General features: G+C 39.5%; 2 protein-coding genes across 17 annotated transcripts in view; one reads left to right on the forward strand and one right to left on the reverse strand.

Annotated features, from left to right (window-relative positions):
- Positions 1 to 797: 797 nt before the first annotated feature.
- On the reverse strand, positions 798 to 10,615 carry EIF5 (eukaryotic translation initiation factor 5). Its single transcript, XM_083360273.1, has 12 exons — positions 10,411 to 10,615; positions 10,009 to 10,239; positions 8,106 to 8,385; positions 7,945 to 8,026; positions 6,816 to 6,988; positions 6,140 to 6,251; positions 4,022 to 4,167; positions 3,643 to 3,798; positions 3,347 to 3,508; positions 2,757 to 2,921; positions 2,128 to 2,265; positions 798 to 1,172 (listed from the first exon to the last, which is right to left on the reverse strand). Exons 3-12 carry the CDS (start codon positions 8,175 to 8,177, stop codon positions 1,080 to 1,082), a joined length of 1,299 nt encoding a protein of 432 aa, XP_083216399.1. The 5' UTR covers positions 8,178 to 8,385; positions 10,009 to 10,239; positions 10,411 to 10,615; the 3' UTR covers positions 798 to 1,079.
- The window catches only part of LOC310639047 (uncharacterized protein), a 49,796-nt gene continuing 35,894 nt past the window's right edge, over positions 10,406 to 24,307 (forward strand). For 3 of the 16 annotated variants that reach the window (XR_014492223.1, XR_014492224.1, XR_014492225.1), the window contains exon 1: positions 19,399 to 19,531. Coding sequence is in view for 2 of the 16 variants with exons in the window: in XM_083360415.1 (XP_083216541.1) it covers positions 10,683 to 10,758 (76 nt within the window). In the remaining 14 variants the exon portion in view is untranslated. Of the gene's footprint in view, positions 10,544 to 10,604; positions 10,759 to 19,398; positions 19,532 to 20,036; positions 20,123 to 24,307 lie in introns of those variants that run through there. The other 13 variants (XR_014492217.1, XR_014492218.1, XR_014492219.1 and 10 more) reach the window with 11 other exon arrangements.

Genomic DNA, 24,307 nt, shown 5'->3' on the forward strand with positions numbered 1-24,307 from the left:
AATATTGATTACCTTTAATTTTTCTTACAATACTTTTCTATATTGAAATGCTACAAATCTAAACAAACTTCTCGTGACTAGCTCAGCATTCTAATTTTTCCTGCATTACCCAATAAGCCTTTTAGAATAATTGTCTTCACAATTGCCTAAGTCTGTGGGAACACACCCAAATTATTTGCATAGTGCACTGAGGACAATCACATTTCTGCTAACTCAGTTCTGCATGCTTTATATGCAGCTGCAAGTTTTTTTTAAAAAAAGAAAAGGCATTTAACCCAAAGGCGCTTTTTCAAGAGGCAACTGGGCTTTCTTGTTTTTCTTCAAAGATGTTTTTCTTCTCATCCAAAAAGCTTTTTGGACGAGAAGCAAAACATCTTCAAAGAAAAACAAGAAAATCCAGTTGCCTCTTGAAAAAGCACCTTTGGGACAACCATGATCTGGATGACTGAGAATCTCCAGGCAAGATGTTTAAATTAGATAGCTGGAGAACATCAATTAAAAATTTAACAAATGTTGGCTACAAATTTCCCAGTTTCTCTTTTGAAGCATCATAAATTTATCATGATTTCACTTATTCTATATGGATTACATCCTAACCACATACTAATCTATGCCAGGCCAGAGTATTTTAAGACAGGTTTTATATTAATAATGTCCCCAGTTTACTTCCCTTTCCTTGAGTGTACAAAGTGAGAAAACAAAAGATGCTCAAATGGGAATTAAATGGGCTCACAAACACAAGCTAATTTTTGATTACTGCCCACATTAGGTTAGAAAAAATACTAAAATGTCGGAACTGAAGATTCCAAAACCAAATCCTTTATTTTCACAACTGTATAAATGTGCTCCAAGTATTTATGTCCAATACAAGTTTAAAAGAAACATGCCAGGCAGCAAACTTAGATCAGTCTGCTGGTGTAACTCCTCTCATATGTTAAGCTTAGTTACAAATACCAGTCATGGTAACATACATTTGAGTTCAAGAAGTATCGCACGATGTTTATAGCTATTATAGCTTGTGCACAAAGTTGCACTTCTGGCAAGAGATGCAGAGAAGTTGGAAACTAGGTAGATTCATATTAAATAGCATCAATATCAATGTCATCTTCCTTGTTGTTTGCAGTTTTCACTGTTTCAACTTTAGGTACACTGGCTGTCTTGGAGTACACCACCTGAAAAAATAGGTAAGTTTATTCATAGTAACAGTTACATTTTTCAGGCTTTTTATCTCTATGTAATTATTATAAAATGAGCAAAGCTGTCAGAATCCATTTATGTCCCATTCCTAAATCCCTATCTGTATATTCCCAAATCTCACACCCCTCTTTCTGGATTCTGCCATTCCCAAGGAGGAGAAGAGAAAATGTTAATTGGACATCCCTATCCATTAGGTTGTTTATTCAGCCTGCCTGGAGGCCATCATCACCGACCAAGGGAAGAGCCTTTGAACTGAGAAGAAGAAAGAAGGGGGGGAAATTCTGGTTTGTATCTGATTAGAATCTGAAAGTAAATGTCGTAGAGCAGACATGTCAAACACAAGGCCCGGGGGCCGGATGCGGCCCGCGAAGTGGTTTCATGCGGCCCGCGAAGCCATCCTGGAAACAGTGAGGGAACGGCCCCCACTGCCTTGGCCCTAGCCCAGAGACCCTCCTCCTGCCAGAGACCCTCAGATCTGTCCCACTCCTGCCCAGGCCCCCATAGGCACCCTTGATGCGAACGATGTAGAGCTGGCCACGCCCACCCAGTAGGCCATACATATTCTAGCCACGCCCACCCAGTAGGCCACGCCCACCCTGGCCCCCTGAGAGCAACCACAGTGCTGATGCGGCCCTCAATGAAAATGAGTTTGACACCCCTGTCGTAGAGGCATGGAAGATCCCTCTTCCCATGGAAGGTTTTGACACCTGAACCTTAATCCGGGACTGACCAAATGGACTGAGGGGAGGGAGTTTTATTCGGGGACACTTCAAAAGTATCTACAACAGTTTCCAGATCGTTCCTTCTTCTTTCCTAAGACGTGGATTGAAAGCACTGGAGCAACAATTCCTCTTCAGCTAACATACATTTAGATATTTCAAATCAGAACTTGAAATACATGTGGGTAAAGAACACTTATTTAAAGCTCACCTCAATGTTTTCATCTTCATCTTCTTCTTCCTCATTGCCAGATGATTCCTCTTCAGCTTCTTTCAGCCATTTAATGAATGGCTCTGCTTTGACACGAATTTCTTTGGCAAGCTCTTTAGAAACATATTTCTTTGAAGCCTAAAACACCAAAAAATTTAAACAATTTATGCAGATTTGTTTTAGGAGTATAGTATTTTAAGCCCAAGTAATAAAATTGTATAGGATACACAAAATGATCAGAATGTGAAATTTTAACTGCTTCAATTGAATGAAATATTTAGTTCCAAGGTTGGAATGTTCTATCCATGAAATCTTACCTTGAATGGAAAACAGGTGCTCCAGACAAAGAATAGCTACTTCAAAGCTCTAACCTACTTCACTCAAAAACTTTTTCTACACCCCGTTTACAATAATCAAAAATGCCATATAATTGTAATCACCAGAAAATACCAATGTATTTTGTGCTTGCCCCTCCATTATAAAGATTTCATTTAGGGTGTAGTTTTTCCCTTTCCTTATTAGCATCAACAAAGAAGTACTATCAAGCACAAATCCCATAATGCAAGCAGTTTTTAAAATATTAGGGATTATGTAGCTTGCAAGGGCTGCCTTAATTTGTAAAAACTGACCTTTTCTGCCCAGCTCAGTATGACTTCTTCTTCCAGAAGATCTGCATCATACATTTCCTTCAGGATGTGTGGAATTTTAGAAATCAGCTGCGATTGATGCATAGCTACTACACACTCGAAGCCATGAAGAAGATACCTCTGGGCCTTCTTGTTGTTGTGGCAGAACTAAAATGAGAACCATACGTTCGTATTAGGAAAAAAGCTGTATTAGCTTGTGTAGCCCTCTTGCTTAATCATATAACCTAAGAGAAATTTCACACAAATAAGCTAGATAAATGCAAATACTTGCTTTTAGATTGAGATAACTACCATGTCCTACCTGCTCAGTCTAGAAACTAAATTTTCAACAATACTACATGCTGTTATGCCATTAAACTGCATGTGCAAGAAGCTAAAATTTAATTCACCTTCAATGGCCAATATAGTAAATATACCAAGGTCACCAGTAAAAAAAAACACGACCCCTTTTTTCGATATGAAGTATCACATGAAGCAATTTCTATACATTCTGTAGTGAATCAGATTGAGACAGGAAGCAGAAAGCCCTCCCATCTCAGGAGAATGTTTTTGACATACAAAAAAAAACTTACACGCAAGAAATGGCGCCTGTATTTCTTTATCTGTTCTCTTATTTTTTCATTAAAGAGGACTTCAGTCAACACCAGAGGGCCCATAGCTTTAACATCTAATCTTTCTGCTTCTGCCACAATATCTTTGTCGGAGGACTCTATGACACCTTCTTCTTTCTTTTTCTGGAACAGAAAAGACATTTTGTTTTAAAAGAAATATATTTTTCAACAGTTAAAATTATTTCACTAGTTGAAATTATCTCATTTCAACTTAAAAGTTTTTGAAATGAGAAAAACACTCCATTTATCTGAAATACCTTAACAAAGTCAAATAGTAAATTGACTCTTTGTTCAACAGTCCTTTCTAGATCATCAGTCAATGTGAGTACTTTTGCACGATCAGTGATTTCATCCATTCGACGCCGTTGGGCTTCTTCAGTGGTATCTTCACCCCAGTCATCATCTTCTTCCTCCTGAAATTTAGAAAGTTAACCATTTTCATACATTACCAGTTTAAGAAATACGAACAATTCAACCATTTTGATAGTGTTTTCCTGGAAAAAATAACCTGTTAACCATAAAAATAAAAAACCCTCTAATTAAATCAGAAGAAGGCCACTCATCTTCAAGAAAGCACAATATTTACAATGAAAGCATACATTTGTTGCTCATTTTATTGTGGTCAGATCTACTTACCACTACACTTGGAGGACTAAGTTCTTCTGGTGGTGCCGACTGTGGTGGCGGTGTCTCAGTATTAGATACACAACCATTCTCTTTATCCTTGCCTTTTCTATTCTTCTTTTCTTTCTCTTTCTTGCCTGTACCAGACTCACTGCTCTCTGTGAACATTAACAAGAGTCCAATGAAAAAAAATTTTTTAACAGACATGCATCCAGATTTTTAATTTATAAACTCAGCTTTAGCTGGCCATCGTATCTTAAGATATTTGGGTATACTTGAATATTAGATCAGTCAGCTTCTGTACAAATGTTTGAACTACAGAAGAATAGTTTGTCCAATTACAAAGCCTATACTTCAGGGGTGTCAAACTCAATTTAATTGAGGGCCGCATCAGCATTGCGGTTGCCCTCAAGGGGCCGGGTGGGTATAGCCAGAGTGGGTGTGGCCTATTGGGTGGGCGTGGCTAGAGTATTTTTATTTTTATTCTATTTATATCCCGCCCTTCTCCGAAGACTCAGGGCGGCTTACAAGCTTAGCAGTAGCCTTCATTCTATGTATATGCCTGCTTATTAGGGCTTTCACACACACACCCAAGCGGCATTATTACAAAGTCAGCTTAATTGCCCCCAACAATCTGGGTCCTCATTTTACCTACCTCGGAAGGATGGAAGGCTGAGTCAACCTTGAGCCTGGTGGGATGCAAACCTGCACTAACTGCAGGCAGCTGGTGTTACTTAAGGAGGCATTAGCCCACTGTTCCACCAAGGCTCTAGAGTATGGCCTACTGGGTGGGCATGGCCAGCTCTACATCATTCGCATCAAGAGTGCCTATGGGGGCCTGGGCAGGAGTGGGACAGATCTGAGGGTCTCTGGCAGGAGATGGGATCGGGGCCAAGGCAGTGGGGACTGTTCCCTCACTGTTTCCAGGATGGCTTCGCGGGCCACATGAAGCCAATTCACGGGCCTTGTGTTTGACATGTCTGCTATACACATTCAACTTTTGGTTCAGTCTTAATATATAACAAATAACTTCCACATGTAATTTATCAGCCTTTAGACTGAAATGTTTTTCCAAGAACATGTATATCTTCTATAATACAGGCATTACAAGACTGTGACAGACTCCTACAGCAAGAGAAATGGGGATATGACTAATAAGTAACAAAAAGTAAACATTAGACTTTCTAAAGGTGTAGAAATCCCACTGAAGTTTATTTCTAGCTCAAGTAATCCAGCAACCAACCTCTTATGGACATTTTAATTTAAGGTTGCTTAAATTTATAAAATAAAATGTAAAGCAATGGGAAATAACAAATATTATGTTCAAGAATACTAAATAAGTCTGTCTTGATTGCACATGGCTTGGAATGCAGTAATACAGGCAGTGCTCAACTTACGACCACAATTGAGACCAAAATTTTTGTTGCTAAGTGAGACATTTGTTAAGTGAGTTTGCCCCATTTCATAACTTTATTGCCACAGCTGTTAAGTGACTCACTGCAGTTAAGTTAGTAATAAGGTCATTAAGTGCATCTGGCTTTCCCATTGACTTTGTCAGAAGGTAGCAAAATGAGATCACATGATCTCAGGACACTACAACTGTCATAAATATGAGTCAGTTGCCAAGTGTCTGAATTTTGATCATGTGACCATGGGGATGCTGCAATGCGAAAAAGTTTGTCCTTTTTTTCATTGCCACTGTAACTTTGAACAGTCATTAAATGAACTATTAAGTCAAGTACTACTTGTATTTGCTTGGTCACTGGTACCTACTTTCAATGCCAATACTACAAAGTTGAAAATGCAGCCATGAATATATCCAGATCCACTCCAGAATGTTTGCTTAGAGAACACCATCAATATATTGTTAGAGTCTGTATAACAGATGGCCTCATTTTTAAAGACCACTGGAATAGGTCAGGCTATGTTTAGTATTGCAAGCTTAAATTGAGATAGACAACTAAGTTATCTACCACAGAGTGTTGCTTGCACTGCAGTCATCATATAGCACTGTTTTCCAGACCAGTTCCAACATATATTGTTTAAAAACTTCCTTGTTTTCTGCCTCAATTAAGCAGGAAATAAATGATCATTTATAGGTAAACAGCAAAATTTAGAACACTCACTCACCAGGTGGGTTTTTAAGGATGAACGTGCAGAGTTTATGATTTGTGTCAAGCATGCCTCGATAGCCACAGGCTTTGCAAGAGTTACCAATAGTTTGTTTCTTAGGATTGACATGCTGCCAGAGAAAGTTTCAATACCAATTATTCCATTTACATCTATATATGCTACCTCCTTCCATTTTATACCCCTTTTCTAAAGAAAATGAAACAGCAGAAGCAATATATGTCCTAACTGGCTTGCGTAGAAAATTCTGGACTAGCTTGAGTTTTGTTTTCTTATAAAGCAGTCCTGGAAATCTCTTTAAATTACTGCAGATGCTAGAGCTATCTAGACATTGGGAGCTTAGCATTTAACTTACTACCACAAAGACTATTCAAATTTACTCACAAGTAATTTGGTATATATTTACATTCTACATTATTGTCACATAGTTTCTTCGTTAAGTACCAAAGTATTCCTGTTTGAAATGTTGTCTTCCAATTAGACATATTTAGCTAAGTATCTCCTGCCTTTCTTGAAAGAATTTAGTGTGAAATTGGTAGGCCACCTCATAAGAAACCTCAGGGTTGACCAAATACAAAACTGTGAGATTGTTGAAGCTGGATTGCAGATTTTTTTTAAAAAAACTTTGTATATAATTTACTTTATAAAGTCTTAGCATTCTAAAAGCATCACCTACCAGATCAGTTTCAGGATTTTCACACTCAGGACAGAGAACAAATTTTTTAATAAACCCATCCAACATGTCTTGTAGCTTATTCGCCTCATGAGATCCATTGACAATGTAACGGTCATTCTTAACATCAAACTGGGTCTGCGCTCCCAGCTCACAACCAAAAAATTTGGTGGGATCTTTCAAGAAAGAAAAATTAGTCATGAAGTTTCCCATCAAGTCCCCACACTCACTTCTGACTAAACCTCTGCAAATTTATTTCACTTTAGTCATTTTTAGCACCACTCAACTCCAAACCGCTACTGGATAGCTATTTCTTCCTCCATTTGCCCACAAAAAAGCAATATTTTACAATTATTTTATTATCTTACAATTCACACCAATTAACTGTTTCTGCACAAGCATTCCCTATTTAATGCAGCATGCCTCAAAACAATTATACATTGCTTCAGAGTACTATGCACAATAGCAATCATTACTATAAAAGCTATTCAAGTCAGCTCTTTTCCTCTGCTTTAAAAGTTGCTGACTCTATGAGGCAAAAGACAAAACTGTGTATTTAGGCTGACAGTGACAATAGCACTGTAATTGAGTTATCTCACACTTCCATGAAGCAATGGAAACTGAAAGTGGGGGGAAGAAATGAGAAAATGGAGCAGGGATCTGGATATCATTTTTTTAAACTATAGTACTATAGGGACGTGGTGGCTCAGTGGGTTAGGACGCTGAGCTTGTCGATCAGATGGCTGGCAGTTTGGCGGGTCAAATCCCAAGTGCTGCGTAACAGAGTGAGCGCACCTGTTACTCGTCCCAGCTTCTGCCAACCTAGCAGTTTGAAAGCACATAAAAATGCAAGTAGAAAAATAGGGACCACTACGGTGGGAAGGTAACAAGTGTTCCATGCGCCTTTGGCGTTTAGTCATGCCGGCTACATGACCACAGAGACGTCCTCGGACAAGTGCTGGCTCTTTGGCTTTGAAACGGAGATGAGCACCGGCCCCTAGAGTTGGAAACAACTAGCACGCATGTGCAGGGGAACCTTCACCTTTATAGTACTATTACATTTTTCCAAAAAGATACTTTAAAAAATATTTTTACTAACAAAATGAAGCTCAAGGGAAAATGTACAACTTACACGTAGGAGGCCGATTAAGCGCCTTTGCAACATCAACCATGTTGACGATAACTGTCTTTATCCCATTTCCTTTGCCCTCAACCTGAAAAGAAAACTTAAGTGCATATGATATCACAAGTGGCAACTTTAACCCACATTTAAAGAAATGGTGAAATATCTACCTTGGCAATCAAACGGGGCATTTTGTAGCGATAGAACTGATCTGAAACACTGCGGTTGACGTTGACAGACATTTTGGCTTATTAGTAGCTTTATCAATAAGATGGAGAGATCTTTGATTGCAACTTTTTGGTATCTTCTGTCTGGAGAAGACGTGATGACATAAACGACTGCAAGAGTTCTCGGTCTCTGACATGAAAAATTTTTCGCCACTGAGGCTGTGAGGTTCTTGCTTGTATGCTATATTTCCCCAATACAGGTACCAATGGCTGCGCAACAGCTCTGCAATATTAATATAGAAAGCTTTTATACTTCATATACATGCCTGTTTTGTTTGAATACAAACATTGTAACTGGCCTATAATTTTTATACAATATTCAACATAAAACTTAAAGCTAACAGTACTGAATTATAAATGCTGATTTTGTCAGAACACTATGAACTTTATATGATAAATCAGTGATAGACTGTTTCTGTACTTGGTAACAGTTATAACTTATTACATTATATTGTTCTATAGCCAGCAATGAGGAAATATTTTCATTTAAGTTTTATTGGTTAGTATTTGTTAACCAGTCCTTAATTTTGGCAGGAACCATATATTACAGTTTGCAAGACAATAGTTACTTCAGTGGTATCCTGAACTTTGGGAACTATGAGGTTGAAAGAAACAATGACTATATAATTCTTAACAAAAATGAGTAAAATATTCTAAAAAGTATCTAAATGAGCTGGCTACACCATGCCTCATAATAAATGTAATTGCTGTTGCAAAAATTTAAAATACATCAGGCCTTTTATTCTTTTACTTAAGCCGAGGAATTTAAAACCCACCGAACTTCTTTCCCTCCACGTGCTCTACATACGCCTATAATAGTATGAAATATAAACGAAGTGGTAAGAAGAAAAAAATATTCCCACAAGGGGTGTGTGAAGATAAAGTAAGTCTAAGTATTTTATTTTAGAGCTAAAACCACGATGCAGCTATCGCGAATAAACCCACTTTTTTTCCCTTTCTTTCAAAAATGGAACTCCTCCCTCTTCTTCAACCCAGCGTCGGAATGACTCAGAAATGCAGCAATTAAAGCACTGAGTCAGCTCTAAAATACAAAGCGGCGGCAGCGGGCGGCGGTGTCGTCGCCATTCATCCCTCTCCCCGCCCCATCGCCCCCTTCCCTGGAAAGCGCCGGAGCGGAGCCGCCCGCCGCCCTCCCCCTTCGCACACTGCGGGTTTAGGAACTGCGCCATAGAGCGCGCACTCCGCCCGCCCGCCCCCCCTTCCATCACGAGGACTGAGGCGCGGAAGACCTGGCGGCCGCCATCTTGTAGAGCCGCGCGTTCCTTCCAGGAGGCGAAGCGGGCAAGTGACCGCCACCGGCGGTTGAGTGAAGGAGTCTTTTCCCCCCCCCTCCCCCCATTCGCAGGCTTCTTATCTTAAGAGGTGTTGGACTACACGGCCCATCTGGCATACTGCTTAAGGGCAACGCGATCCAAGGCCGACGTCTGCTCCACGAGTCCTTCTTGCCCGCCCGCCCCCCTCCCCTTCTCGAGAACGAGCTCTTTTTGTAACAAACCCCAGAGGGCAATTTCGATTAAGTTGCCTCGTCTGCTCGTCCGCCAAAGACTCGGCTCGGCATTCTGCCCCTCTGCCCGCTAGGAAGTTACTCGGGTCCAGGCATTACGGGCCAATATTAACACCCTCCGCTTACAAAATTTTGTGTCTGTGTGTGTGTGTGTGTGGGGGGGAAGTAAGCGGACGACCCGCAAGCGTCCAGCTCTTCAGGCCGCTGCCCGTCTTCCCGGCCTCCGCCGCTCAGCCCCACCAGCAAAGAATAGCCCTCCCCCATTGCCCCCCTCCATATGCTGAACCTCTCCCACCCACTTGGCCCTTCTTTTTTACTTACCGTTTTCGTCCAATACAGACATAAACCCAACGCTGCTCGCCCCGGGCTGTGACGAAGCCGAATTAGGACGAGGAGAACGATGGCGGAGCTGAGGGTGTCACCGAGCACCCGGGCGCTTTTTCTAAAGAGATACAGATGCGGAGGCGGACGCCGCAACCGCCAGGAGAGGGGAGGGGGGGTCCAAGCGTCCAGAGGCGGGCGGGATCGGCGGGATCAGCCTTGCCGGTTACTCTGCCGGAAAAGAAAGACCATCAGCTGAGGCAGCATTGTTAGTCAGGCGGCGGACGCCCGCACCTAAATTCAAACCGAGCTCAAATCTGCCACAGCGGCAGCATTGGGATGGGTTTTTTTTTTTAAAGGAGAGGGGGAGGGGCACAGCTGTAATGGCCGCCGAGTACCTACCTCTAGAATGTTCTCGCGCCGACTGAACAACACCGTCGCGAAAGCTGGGATCAATCAACCGCCGGAGAATCCACGCCTTCCTCCTCGTCGTATTGGCTCATCGTTCGCCGTTCTTCTTTTTCATTGGTTTCAGGTACTTGTCAGTCATCATGTTAGGCGACTCTCCTTATATTCGCTTTCTTTCTTCCCACCCTGTCAACTCAGCCGATCGAAGAAATACCAGCGCCCAAGAGGACATCCCGTTTGACGAGAGCCAGAATGTCGCGAGAGTTATGCCAAAGGGGAAGAATGAGTCAGTGTTCTCTGTTGGGGGTTGGGGACGGTTTCTTACCAGCTTACGTGCAGAGAGTGCGTGTAAAGAAATGAATTCTATTCTCCGAATACCTTTTTCGTCTTCTTTATTACTGAATGCTACTGTTGCATTAAAAAAACGTAGCTTTTTTTTAGGCGGGAAATAAATATACTTAACTCGCTTTTCGTCAAGGCACTCGATATACTTTCAGCCTTGTTTTAGTGCCCGAAACCCCTTGGTCGGGCATAAAGTGACTGGACCAGCTTTAATCCCTGGGTTTCTGTGGTAAAGGACGGACTTTAACCCTGGTCTCCCGGATCTTGTGCAATGCTAGCATTCTTTTAGGAAGGGCTGGTTGCTTTTGAGTGCTCATATGAGAAAAGTGCTGCAGGATTTGGGGCACGTTTTCCAATGTCAGAATATTGTGATTTAGTTAAGCCACTGGATAAAAAATACCAAAAGTCGGCCTGTCCCCCGTTCTCGTGTATTTCCTGTGGCTGTGTTCTGTAAAGGGTGATGCTGTTCATTTGGACGGTAGTTTAGCTTTTCTTGTTAATCTTCGGTGTGCAGGAAAATATGGAAGATTATTTCTGTTAAACTACATACTTAAAAGTATTTAGTATTACGGTATGTTAAGTACTTTTGAGATTTTGTTTGGCGATGGGGTATAGGCTCTCTAAACCATCATAACCTTGATCTGACCCCAGTTGTCTACTGTAATATGTTTTCAGACGAAAATAGCTTTTGAAACATTGCCACTCCTGGCTTTCGTTATCAAGTAGACGTGTACTGTATGTATAAACGTTTTAAAATAGAAAAAAATTGTGGTAGGGTCCTTTAAAGAATCTGTGTCTTAATGCAATTGCTGAGTATATACAGGTGAAACTCAAAAAATTAGAATATCGTGCAAAAGTTCATTTATTTCAGTAACGCAACTTAAAAGGGTAAACTAATATAGGAGATAGACTCATTACATGCAAAGTAAGATAGTTCAAGCTGTGATTTGTCATAATTGTGATGATTATGGCTTACAGCTCATGAAAACCCCAAATCCACAATCTCAGAAAATTAGAATATTGTGAAAAGGTGCAATATTCTAGGCTCAAAGTGTCCCACTCTAAGCAGCTAATTAAGCCATAACACCTGCAAAGGGTTCCTGAGCCTTTAAATGGTCTCTCAGTCTGGTTCAGTAGGAATCACAATCATGGGGAAGACTGCTGACCTGACAGTTGCGCAGAAAACAATCACTGACACCCTCTATAAGGAGGGAAAGCCTCAAAAGGTAATTGCAAAAGAAGTTGGATGTTCCCAAAGTGCTGTATTAAAGCACATTAATAGAAAGTTATGTGGAAAAGTGTGGAAGAAAAAGGTGCACAAGCAGCAGGGATGACCGCAGCCTTGAGACGATTGTCAGGAAAAGGCCATTCAAAAGTGTTGGGGTCTTTCACAAGGAGTGGACTGAGGCTGGAGTCAGTGCATTAAGAGCCACCACACACAGACGGATCCTGGAGATGGGCTTCAAATGTCGTATTCCTCTTGTCAAACCGCTACTGAACAACAAACAATGTCAGAAGCGTCTTACCTGTGCTAAAGAAAAACAGACCTGGTCTGTTGCTCAGTGGTCCAAAGTCCTCTTTTCTGATGAGCAACTTTTGCATCTCATTTGGAAACCAAGGACCCAGAGTCTGGAGGAAGAATGGAGAAGCACACACTGCAAGATGCTTGAAGTCCAGTGTGAAGTTTCCACAGTCTGTGTTGATTTGGGGAGCCATGTCATCTGCTGGTCTTGGTCCACTGTGCTTCATTAAGTCCAGGGTCAACGCAGCCGTCTACCAGGAGATTTTGGAGCACTTCATGCTTCCTTCCGCAGACGAGCTTTATGGAGATGCTGACTTCATTTTCCAGCAGGACGTGGCACCTGCCCACACTGCCAAAAGCACCAAAACCTGGTTTAATCACCATGGGATTACTGTGCTTGATTGGCCAGCAAACCTGCCTGACCTGAACCTCATAGAGAATCTATGGGGCATTGCCAAGAGAAAGATGAGAGACATGAGACCGAACAATGCACAAGAGCTGAAGGCTGCTATTGAAGCATCCTGGTCTTCCATAACACCTCAGCAGTGCCACAGGCTGATAGCTTCCATGCCACGCCGCATTGAGGCAGTAACTGCTGCAAAATGGGCCCAAACCAAGTACTGAGTACATATGCATGCTTATACTTTTCAGAGGTCTGATATTGTTCTATGTACAGTCCTTGTTTTACTGATTGCATGTAATATTCTAATTTTCTGAGATTGTGGATTTGGGGTTTTCATGAGCTGTACGCCATAATCATCACAATTATGACAAATCACGGCTTGAACTATCTTGCTTTGCATGTAATGAGTCTATCTCATATATTAGTTTTCCCTTTTAAGTTGCATTACTGAAATAAATGAACTTTTGCACGATATTCTAATTTTTCGAGTTTCACCTGTACTTCCATTGCATTTGGTGAAATGCAATGGAAGAACAAGGTGTTTGGAAGCACACGGAAAATAATTAAGAACAAATTGATTAGAGAATTTAATTCTTGAGCCTGCTTTATAAATACATTTGAGAACTCAATTCAGCTTTTCAAGAGTGAATGAAAATAGCTTACCTAGTTATCATCAGAATTTTTCTACTACAACTCTCCCATATCTTTATTATTATATTGTTAGCACTGTTGGTTCAAAATTGGGAAAGGAGGCTGTATACTGTCGCCCTGCCTATTTAACTTATATGCAGAGCATATCATGAGAAAGGCAGGGCTTGATGAATCAAAAGTTGGAATTAAGATTGTCGGAAGAAATATCAACAACCTAAGATACGCAGATGATACCACTCTAATAGCAGAAAGTGAAGAGGAACTAAAGAGCCTCTTGTTGCGGGTGAAGAAGGAGAGTGCAAAACTTGGGTTGAAACTTAACATTAAGAAAACCAAGATCATGGCATCCGGCCCTCTCAATTCCTGGCAAATAGATGGGGAAGAAATGGAGGTAGTGACAGATTTTATTTTCCTGGGCTCCAAGATCACTGCAGATGGGGACTGTAGCCAAGAAATTAAAAGACGCTTGCTCCTCGGGAGGAAAGCCATGGCAAATCTGGACAGCACACTAAAAAGCAGAGATATCACCCTGTGAACAAAAGTGCGTTTAGTCAAGGCTATGGTCTTCCCAGTTGCAATGTATGGCAGTGAAAGTTGGACCATAAAAAAGGCTGAGCGCCAAAGAATTGAGGCCTTTGAACTATGGTGCTGGAGAAGACTCCTACGAGTCCCTTGGACTGCAAGGCGATTAAACCGATCAGTCCTAGAGGAGATCAACCCTGACTTCTCTTTAGAAGGCCAGATCCTGAAGCTAAAACTCAAATACTTTGGCCACCTAATGAGAAGGAAGGACTCACTGGAGAAGAGTCTAATGCTGGGAAAGATTGAGGGCAAGAGAAGAAGGGGACGACAGAGAATGAGGTGGCTGGATGGAGTCACTAAAGCAGTAGGCGTGAGCTTAAATGGACTCCAGAAGATGGTAGAGGACAGGAAGGCTTGGAGGAACGTTGTCCATAGGGTCGCGATGGGTCGGACACGACTTCGCAGCTAACAACAACAACAAATATAGAGCCTAAAATCAAGAAAAGAGCTCTCTATTTTCTTCTATTGGAATTTGCTAATAATTTTAAAATGCCCTTCCCAAATCCACCCACCACACACACACTCCAAAATTGTAACAGGCCTTAAAAATAGGGAATTGTTTTGAGGATGGAATGACATAAAACAATTCAAAATAATATTTTTCCCTGTGGGTTGTGTCTTTGACATAGAATGTTGTGTTATTTATTCAGATAATAGGTTAGTATGTTTTTGTCTTATGGTTCTATTTGTAACCTGCAACAATTGTATGTTCACTCATATTGCTCAAGGAAAATTATGTTGAATTGTCCAAGGCCAGCACTTAACAATTATTTTAATTGTAATTTCATGTTATTCTGAACTGTTATTTTTATTGCTTCTAAGTAAAAATTGATTCCTGCCTTTCTGAAGGTGATACCAGTATTTCCTGATATTCAAAAATATCCAGAGTATGCATGGAATTTTTAAATTCTAAACTTCTGGCATTTTAGCAAACCAAATAATTAATTATCTTTCAGAAGGTTTACCATAATATGATATAACATTTTATTTATTCATTAGACTTCTATAGCTGCCAAATTGGAAAGACTCAAGGCGGTTTACATTAATACTCAAAGCAATCATCATGCAAATAAAATGATTCTACATAATGGCGAATATTTCATTGCAATATTGTACTCTCTTTTAATATTTGTAAAACATTCCTAATGTAAACAATATAAGGATTATGAAGCAAAACCTAGTTTAAAATAACATTTATGGACTTTATCTCATTTCATTAAGAGCATGAAATATTGAGCTACTAATAAACATCTGTTTGAGAGGGATTTATAAATAATGAAATCAGAGTTAAATGAAATAGAGAAAAGATAGTGATAACTGTATTATTGAAGAAAACCATTCACAAAGTTAACAGAATAACAGACTTGGAAGGGACCTTGGAGGTCTTCTAGTCCAGGGCTTTTCAACCTTTTCACCCATTGTACCACTTTTAGGATATGGCAACATCCCAGTACCATCCGTCGCCTAGCAAGGTGTCAAAAACTTGATGACACCCCCCCAAAAAAAAGAAAAGAAAAAAGTGATGAAGTACAGATAGTCCTCGACTTACAACAGTTCGCTTAGTGACTGTTCAAAGTTAAAATGCCACTGAAAAAGTGCCCCCCAAGCCACAGCCGAACAAGACACCTGCCTGCCCGCCTGACGGCATTCTTCCTCCTGTCCGAGGTTTTCATTGTTGTGAGCATTTCTATTGAGGATTGGCAACAGGGGTAGGGTGAGTTGGGTTGGTTTTTATTCCCCCTGTCTGCTGGGTGGTTGCAGCAGGTTTTGGTCACTTCACATGACCCTGGTACACTGTGACCATCATTAATATGAATCAGTTTCCAAGCATCTGAATGTAAATCACAAGACCCTGGAGATGCTGCAACATTCCAGCTGATTGGCGCTTCTTCTGGGCTCAGCAGAAGCGCCAGGATCAGTGCCGAGCTCCAGCTGGAGCCTGGCGCTGATCCTGGAGCTTCCGCTGAGCCCTGACAGCCCCAAAGAAGGGCTGATCCTGGCACTTCCGCTGAGCCCTGACAGCCCTGCAGCTCCAGCCATCTCTCGCTCAGGTTTTTGTGGTACTGCCACCGGTTCAACTCATTCCCCTCCCCCACTACCACTTTTCTAGGATGGTTGCGTACCACCTGCCAGGTGCCAAGGTACCACAGGTGGTACCCGTACCACTGGTTGAAAAGCCCTGTTCTAGTCCAACGCCCTGCTCAGGCAGGAAACCCTATACCAGGCATGTCAAACTCGCGACTTCACATGACGTCGCATGATGTATCACGACTTTTTCCCCATTGCCGGCAATGGGGTGAGCACGCTTTCAGTGTGATGCATCTGGCCCATGGGCTGGCTGTTTGACATGCCTGCCCTATACCATTTCAGACAAATGGTGGTCCAATCTCTTAAAAACTTACACTGTTGAAGCATTCAAAACTTCTGGAGGCAAGTTGTTTCACTGATTAATTATTCTAACAGGAAATTTCTCCTTAGTTCTAGGTTGCTTCTCTCCTTGAATGGAATGGAATAGAATAGAATAGAATAGAATAGAATAGAATAGAATAGAATAGAATAGAATAGAATAGAGCTGGAAGGGACCTTGGAGATCTTCCTACATACCTTAATTAACTGATTAGCAAAAAGTTCCTCTATTTCTTCTGTTTGGTTGGGTGGCCTATATTATACACCCATGGCAATGTATTTTTTCACCGTTTATATTGACCCAATTGCATTCAGGGCAGTTTTCATCATTGTTGTGCTCTATTTCTGTAGAAATGTAGTTATTACATATAGCACAACTAGTTTTTAAAAATAATTTAAATCCCTCTAGTTGTATAAGCAAATACAGATATTGAAGAGTTGATTAATGCTGCCTGAATTTTTAAAGTCTTTTTGTTTCTGCTCAGATAGGAGAAGAACTTAACAAGTTTTTAAGAAGGCATACCTTCATGTCAGCGATTAAGCCTAGTCATAATGTTGTCCTTAGTTTATTTTATTTATTTATTTATTTTAATTCCATTTATATCCCGCCCTTCTCCGAAGACTCAGGGCGGCTTACAAGCTTAGCAGTAGCCTTCATTCTATGTATATGCCTGCTTATTAGGGCTTTCACACACACCCCAAGCAGCATTATTACAAAGTCAGCTTAATTTCCCCCAACAATCTGGGTCCTCATTTTACCTACCTCGGAAGGATGGAAGGCTGAGTTAACCTTGAGCCTGGTGGGATGTGAACCTGCACTAATTGCAGGCAGCTGGTGTTACTTAAGGAGGCATTAGCCCACTGCTCCACCAAGGCTCATACCAAGTTTCAGCTTATGTTGTTGTGGTTCTCAGGCATTGTGGTTTATGTGATAAATCATGCATTTCAGTAAAGTATCTTGAGCAGTTAAATTATTCCCACTGGTTATTGATTGATTGGTTCCTGATATAGCATTTGTGCTTACTTATTCTTTTGCATAAGCACTATTTTGTTTTGAAGGTGTTCCAATCTGTATTTTAACTTGATTTAACTATAGAATATGATTAAGCCAGATTCTTCTGGTGGATTCTGAGTTGCTCTTGATTGTTTTAATCTTGGCCTATGAAGAAAAAACTCCGCTGTAGTGGTAGGCATGTTTGTGTGGAATGCATGTTTCGGACACCACAATGCTTTTGGACAACAATTAATATATATATAAAACCAACAAAAAATTAAAGTATTTCTGGTGTTTCTTCTCCCCAAATCCAGACATTTGAGAGAAAGAAATTACTGTGTTAAATCTCATGCAATTTTTTTTTGTTTGGAAGGATGGAAAGAATATAAAAAAACATTATTACAATAGAAGCATGTTCCTTTTTGTCTTGGGGACAAAAGGAAAAATACTACCGAACTGGCCATTCTGGATGTCACATGAAACAGGACTGGTGAAAAAGCTGAGCCAGCCTTTTTGATTGCTAAAGAACAAATATGTTTTCTCTTTCAGTGCAGTTGATTGATAAGGAGTTGATGGCTACTGCCCTAGATAGGTTTCTTTTTTCACTCTGCTAAACAGCAAGTTTTTAATGACAGCTAACTGTAGTTAATCAAATTTGTATATGATGCTGTTTGAAACATGAGAGGTTAAAACATTCAATTAAAAATATATTTAACAGAGTACTTTGCATATAGTTAAAATGTGGCAAAATATTTCATGTGACATCTTGAAACCATTTCTTAAGTGCCTTCCAAAAATAAGATTAGTGTTGTATCAGTAATATATCTACGGAGAAACATAGGGAAACCGGTTTGCTTAGAAAGCTGCCAGAGTATAGCATTTCTCCTTCACTTCCTAATGCAACACTTCTGTTTAATGAATTACAACAGAGAAGGAAATGTAGTCCTACCAATATTATTTTGCTGTACGGTGCCAAAGGAGAATTCTACTCTGATTTGAATGCTGCATGAAAAAATGAAATAGGATTTAACAATGTTGTGACATAAACAGTCAGCTTTCATTCACAACTAATAATCTGCTAAAGAGTCCTAAAATGTTTATATTGCTCCATATCAGAACATTCATCTATAAGAAATAAGTCTGCTGGCCAATTCCATCTTGTCAGTTATCTAAAAAATAGAAAATGACATGATTCCTGTTTTGAGACACTAGCTTTTTGTAAAGGATTGTATTAAAAATACAATCATTATAGAATGTATTGTAATGCCAGTTTTAAAAATCTTATATTATTTATTATGTGTATTCTTGCTTTTCCTACAAGGTCCTAAGGTGGATATATATGGCTTCACCCCGTTTTTCTGGACTGCATATATAGGAGACCAATTAGGCTTAGGAAACAGGACTAGTCCAAGATTGTACTGTCAATGTTACTTGCCCAGAAGCTAGGCACACTGAAAATTCTGTATTTTTTCATCACTACAATGTTTACAAATGCTATTTTTTCCATTAAAAGAATATGTTTCCACTGACAGAGTATTATGAGATTATTGTAAGCACAGTTGATAATTTGAGATTAAAATATTGATGTTAACAGCATATTACTTTTATAGTGGAAACCTCTGGGGCTAAGTGAGAGGCGGGCTGTTGGAGAAGAAAAAACTAATTTCTATACATGCTGGGGTCTCAGTGGAGTGAACTGCCTGCCATTCATGTACCAATATATATTTGTTAATGTACTATATTATACTATAAAAGTTTTTGTGTCTTGATTGTTTTTTTAATGACTGCATTTGTAGGATTGGATTCTGCACATCGCTGGAGTGGGTGTTGGGGTAGGGATAATAAGCCTGGCAGAGTTGAAAAGCACCTCTGTGTTGGAAAGATTGATAATCTCAGTCAATAATTAAAACAATCCATTTAACAATTGGACTTTGAAATGGAAGGGAAAGATCTGAAAGTGGTTTCCCTTTATACAGACAAAGATGAGGTAATATTGATGTCAGCATTTAAGATGAGCCTTAAAGAGGGAGGATGCCTTAATGCAATCAAATTTATAACTCTATTTTCTTCAAGAGAATATTGAAATAGCAGGCAAAGGATTCTGCAGCAGTAACTGGGTGCTTCTGTATATGTGTATCAGAGACAAACAGACATGGTTTAAGACATTAAGAATGTTCTTGATTTCATCTGGGATGTTTTGAAGGGTATGATCATAGTAAGTTGTAAATCTAAAATATTGTTCCTATCTTTGTTGCTGAATAATCAAGCTTTTCCTGAGAGAATCCCAGTGGTTTGCAGCACGAGTGCTGCATTCTTCTTCCTCCAGCCTGATCATTTTAATGTGCCTGCCCTTCTCTATGTATCACAATGACTGACATTTTGCTAGTCACTGTAAAATGCTTATTGGTGCTTTAAACAAGTATGCTAAATATATTGCTATCCACAGATGCAATAATTACTTTAAAGACAAAGGTTTAGTTGAAAAACATATGTGAAGAGGAAAGATGGAAGACAGTGTTTAAGAAATATTTTCCAGTCAGTCCCAAGATATGCAAGATGTTTTAACCCTGCTAGTTGGTCTTGGCTTAAAGCATTATTCTCAGTATGATATCTTTCTCTGTCCTTTTTAGTTTTTGCAGTTTGTTTTTCCTAAAAATAATGTTTTCTTTGCATAAGAAGAAAACTGCTTCACATCCTACCTCATAATCTCCTTTTGTTGAGATCTGTGAGGCTTTGGGGAAGAAAGGTTTGTTGAATTTGGCTACTGCAGGGCAGAGTGGAAATGCAGGACTCTTTCATAATAACTGTAAGTCATGTGATTGGAACAATATCTTTCAAATTCTTTGGATGCTTTAACAGTTTGTTACTCAAATATTTTTCTCTGGCTCTAGCAAATTATTTTCCAACGTTCAGTTCCAATAAATGAGCTTTCTCCAGACTGATAATCCTCTGGATATATTGGAAGTAAAACTCCTGGGAAAGCTAAATCTAAAACTAAAATTCTCACGGTTTGAGGACTGTGTAGACTGTAGGTCCAAGAATGGGGAGTTCTGCAATAAATACTGAAATTTGGATTTTAGTTGTTTATTTGTTAAGTGGATATGCTGTAAAATATACACTGCTCAAAAAAATAAAGGGAACAGAAAATAAGACATCCTACTATTAAATACAGTACATTGTGTTGTTTAAGTGTTCCCTTTATTTTTTTGAGCAGTATATTTCTAGCCTAATATTTTAGAGGATTCAGCAAATTGGTGGAAATTGGAATAGGTCTTTTAATGGTTAATAAAGGAGAGGTTAAAATAAAACCTATAGGTGACAACTGTGTATTTCTGGTTATGAGGTGCTCAGACTCTCAATCTCATTTTGTTTTGAGCATCACAAGAACCTCTGGTTTTTGGTAGAAAAGGGGATGCTTAAGCAAAATGAATGTTCAGTTTCACTCTTTAAGGCAATTTCTACCTTATATCCATATGAAAGTTAGTATTTCTAGCAGCATATGGACATCTTGGAAATATGAACAGTAATTACAGATACAGATACAAAGTATTCAGTTTTGGAGCCTAATCTAAAAAAGGCCCAACAGATAACATATTTTGATGTACATTACATACCTCTTGAAGCACTGTTGCTGTGGTATGTATTGATGGACATTAGGGTAAGAAAATTTAAAAGGGTTGGGGTTTGTCAGATAATAATAGTGGAGATTTTCAATAATGATTACTAATCAGGGTAGATTAATGGAGCTTTTATCTTTCCCTATAACTATTTCCTTGAGCACAAGTACCAATTTTTGTTTTCATGTCCTCTTTGAGGTTTTTGGAACTGCTTGTCTCAGCACTGCAAGAAAAGAAGGGTAGTGTTGCTAACTTATTTGACGGGAAGCCTTAAGGATTAGGGACAATATTCACACAGAATTAATCTGGAGCTGCCCAAAAGGGCAAAGCCATAACAGACCCATTAAATTATGCACCCTACTTTTTATATCCTGGTCAGTGGGATGGGGATAATCCTTGCCTTTATCTCTACTTCTACCCAGCAATCATGCTTCAAATTGTTGTTCTATTTATGAGATTTGTCTGTCACCTGAAATCAACCAGACTCTGGACAGCCTATATAATATATAAGGGAATAGGATTGATGTGGAAGAGGGATGAGATAAATTTATTGCTTAATCCAAATCATTATATCCTCAGTGCTCTTAACTCATCAGATTGATGTTTCAGAAAGGTAGGTAGAACTTCTGGGACTGTTTCTGAGTTAGGGAAGCATATTAGATTTAGGGAGACATTTCTAAGAAGAAGTGGATTCTCTGGTGGCTGGTAATACTTGTAGATGAGGAACATAACTGCTTATAAAACACACTTTTTCCAGAACATTATCTGCCATCTGTATAGCTCATCTGCAGGACAATTTGTAACACTATACTGTTTATTTGTATCTTTTTTTCTGGTCAGGTAAGCACACTTCCAAACAAAATATTGGGGTGCAATTACCTGTTAACTTTTACTTTCCAAGAAAGCTTAAGGGACCCTTTGAGTGCTTCTGCTTTTCAGTATACCGGCTTCCCGTTAAAATATTTTGTCATATAAACAAATGGGCTAAATAAAATGACAAGAAAAATGTTTATAGGTACCCTGATGTCCCTAGGCACTAACCTTGAATTTTAATTCTAGGACTACAGAAAGAGTAACCCAAGGGTCAGGCGTTGCTTACATCTGTGGTAACTAGATAGACCTTTGGTTTTAACCAATAGCGTGTTCCTTATGACTTCTCTCTGCATGCAGTTGATAGCTTATCAGGGTCATGAAAGCAGTAATATGGTCTGCTTATGATACAAATTCATGTTCTAATATCTTGAGTCTAGAAGATTTTGTAAGCTGTTTTGCTCTTAAAATGTGGTTTGGAAAAGCTCCAGCAAATACAGTTAATTAGAATTAAACAGAGCTAGTTCAATGAGCGAATGTCTATTGGCTAATGCCCAGGCTGAATAAGCATTTTATCTATTCACTTCTCTTGTCCCTTTCTTCTGTCTTGATGAAGAAGCTATTTTATCACCCATCCTTACATAGTTACGGAATTCTTTCTAAGATCATAATTTAAAAGCACCAGGGGAAGAACTACAATGTGAAAACATGGGTGCATATACTTGCTACTTGATTTTTCTTAGGAAGGAAAAAGTTACTCTGATAAGAAATTGGCTAAGCAGCAAATTGCTTTCATTGCTCCTAGTATTTTTTATAATTTCCTTGAACCTGATTGCCACAGGAAGACCTTAAACCATGAATAAGAAGCAAACAAATTCAGTTTCCTTTACGTCCCATTACTCTACTATAGCTGTATAATTGTGCAGTTAATCAGGGTCTGAATGCCAGACCAGACCACTGCTATGATAAGAAGGTAAAATTCCTTGCAAACTGTAAGATGCTCTAATAATGGCCACATCCGTTGTGCCTATTCTAAGCTACTTTTATTTCACTGACTTGTCATTCATTCATCTATTTATTTATTTAGCATATGGCATATCATATATGGGCTAGCATTTCAGTGTTATTCACTGCTGCAAATGCTTTCTTCTCTTAAATTAAGGGATTTTTTTTGCAAAGCATTTTGTTGATGATATCCTATCCTTCTCAAAAAAAACCTTCAGTGTGCTTCTGCTATGAATTGTCCAGATAGTATAAGGTTCATCTCAAGGGCTGTAAGGATGATACATATAGCAAATGAGCGAAATGATAATGGAGAAGCCTGAGATGTTTGTAACTCCAGGAGCAAAACTGGAGTTTAGCTTCTAAGCTCAGTCAACACAATCTATAGAAAAAAGTAACAGTCAAGAAACTCATAGAGTTCTTCAATCAATATAGCCAAGAAACAGGTTCACCACACTATTAAGAACCCAGGTTTGATGGCCGAGCCAACTTTTTAATGCCTCACAAAGAGCCAGTAGGATTGGGGTAAGTCTAAGGCACAAAAAAACAGGTCCCAGGGCAAAAAAAGGTCCTATTCTTGGGTTTGCCAGATAGCACTGCTTGAGCATGCTTCTGCTGGAGCTAACAGGAGCGGTAGATACCAATAGGAAGAGATGGTCCCATTATTAACACGCTTTCAAGGGCTTTAAAGGTGTCCACCAGACATTCTTGATTTGTGTCTGGGAACATAATAGCAATAGCAATAGCACTTACTGACTTACATACTGCTCCACGGTGCTTTACAGCAGTTTCTAATAAATTTACAGTGTCAGCATATTGTTCCCAACAATCTGAATCTTCATTTTACTGACCCTGGAAGGATGGAAGGCTAAGTCAACCTTGAACTGGTCAGGATTGAACTTCTGGCTGTAGGCAGAAGTTAGCCTGCAATACTACATTCTAACCACTGTGCCACCACAGCTCTTAATGCAGTTCGTGAAACAAGAGGACTTTAGCACCTATATCTAAACCTACCTCTTTGAACAAGCTGGCCTGGCCTGATGGGATGGGGTCGGGTTTTATAAATTGATCTTAACTTTTTAATCTGTATTATTTTATTATGGGCATTGCTGTTTAATTACTTTTTAATTTTTGTATCTTGTTTTTTATTATGTATTGCCCTGTTCACCGCCCTGAGTCCTTCGGGAGAAGGGCGGTATACAAATTAAATAAATAAATAAATCTGTCAGCACCACTGCATTTTGCATAGCTTGTAAATACTCTTCAAGGACAGCCCCATATAGATCATATTTGCAATTGTTCAAACAGGAGGTGACTAAGGCTTGAATGACTGAGTAGTTTTTCATTGGATAGGAATGGGTGCAATAGGCACACAACATGAAACTGTGTAAAGGTCCTTCTGGCCATGGCCACCATCTGTTCTAAGAATGTAGAATGTATTTATAATTAGGGATACCAGATCTATACTACTTACTGCTGCTGGGTGGTAGAATGGATACAGAAGAAGCCTAACTTTTTGGTGCCAATTAGTGATCACCTGTTTTTGTGCAACTTAGATACAG

The sequence above is a fragment of the Vipera ursinii genome, assembly GCF_947247035.1.
Source record: "Vipera ursinii genome assembly, chromosome: 1".
In the NCBI taxonomy this organism is placed as follows: Eukaryota; Metazoa; Chordata; class Lepidosauria; order Squamata; family Viperidae; genus Vipera; species Vipera ursinii.

Bases quoted from the DNA above. Each gene is read 5' to 3' on its own strand.
- EIF5 (XM_083360273.1), bottom strand. From the start codon at position 8,177: ATGTCTGTCAACGTCAACCGCAGTGTTTCAGATCAGTTCTATCGCTAC. The intron at 6,252-6,815 runs GTAGGTGATGCT...TTTCTCTGGCAG, and splicing joins AAAATCCTGAAACTGATCTG to CATGTCAATCCTAAGAAACA. The intron at 3,509-3,642 runs GTATTTCAGATA...TTTCTGTTCCAG, and splicing joins TACTATTTGACTTTGTTAAG to AAAAAGAAAGAAGAAGGTGT.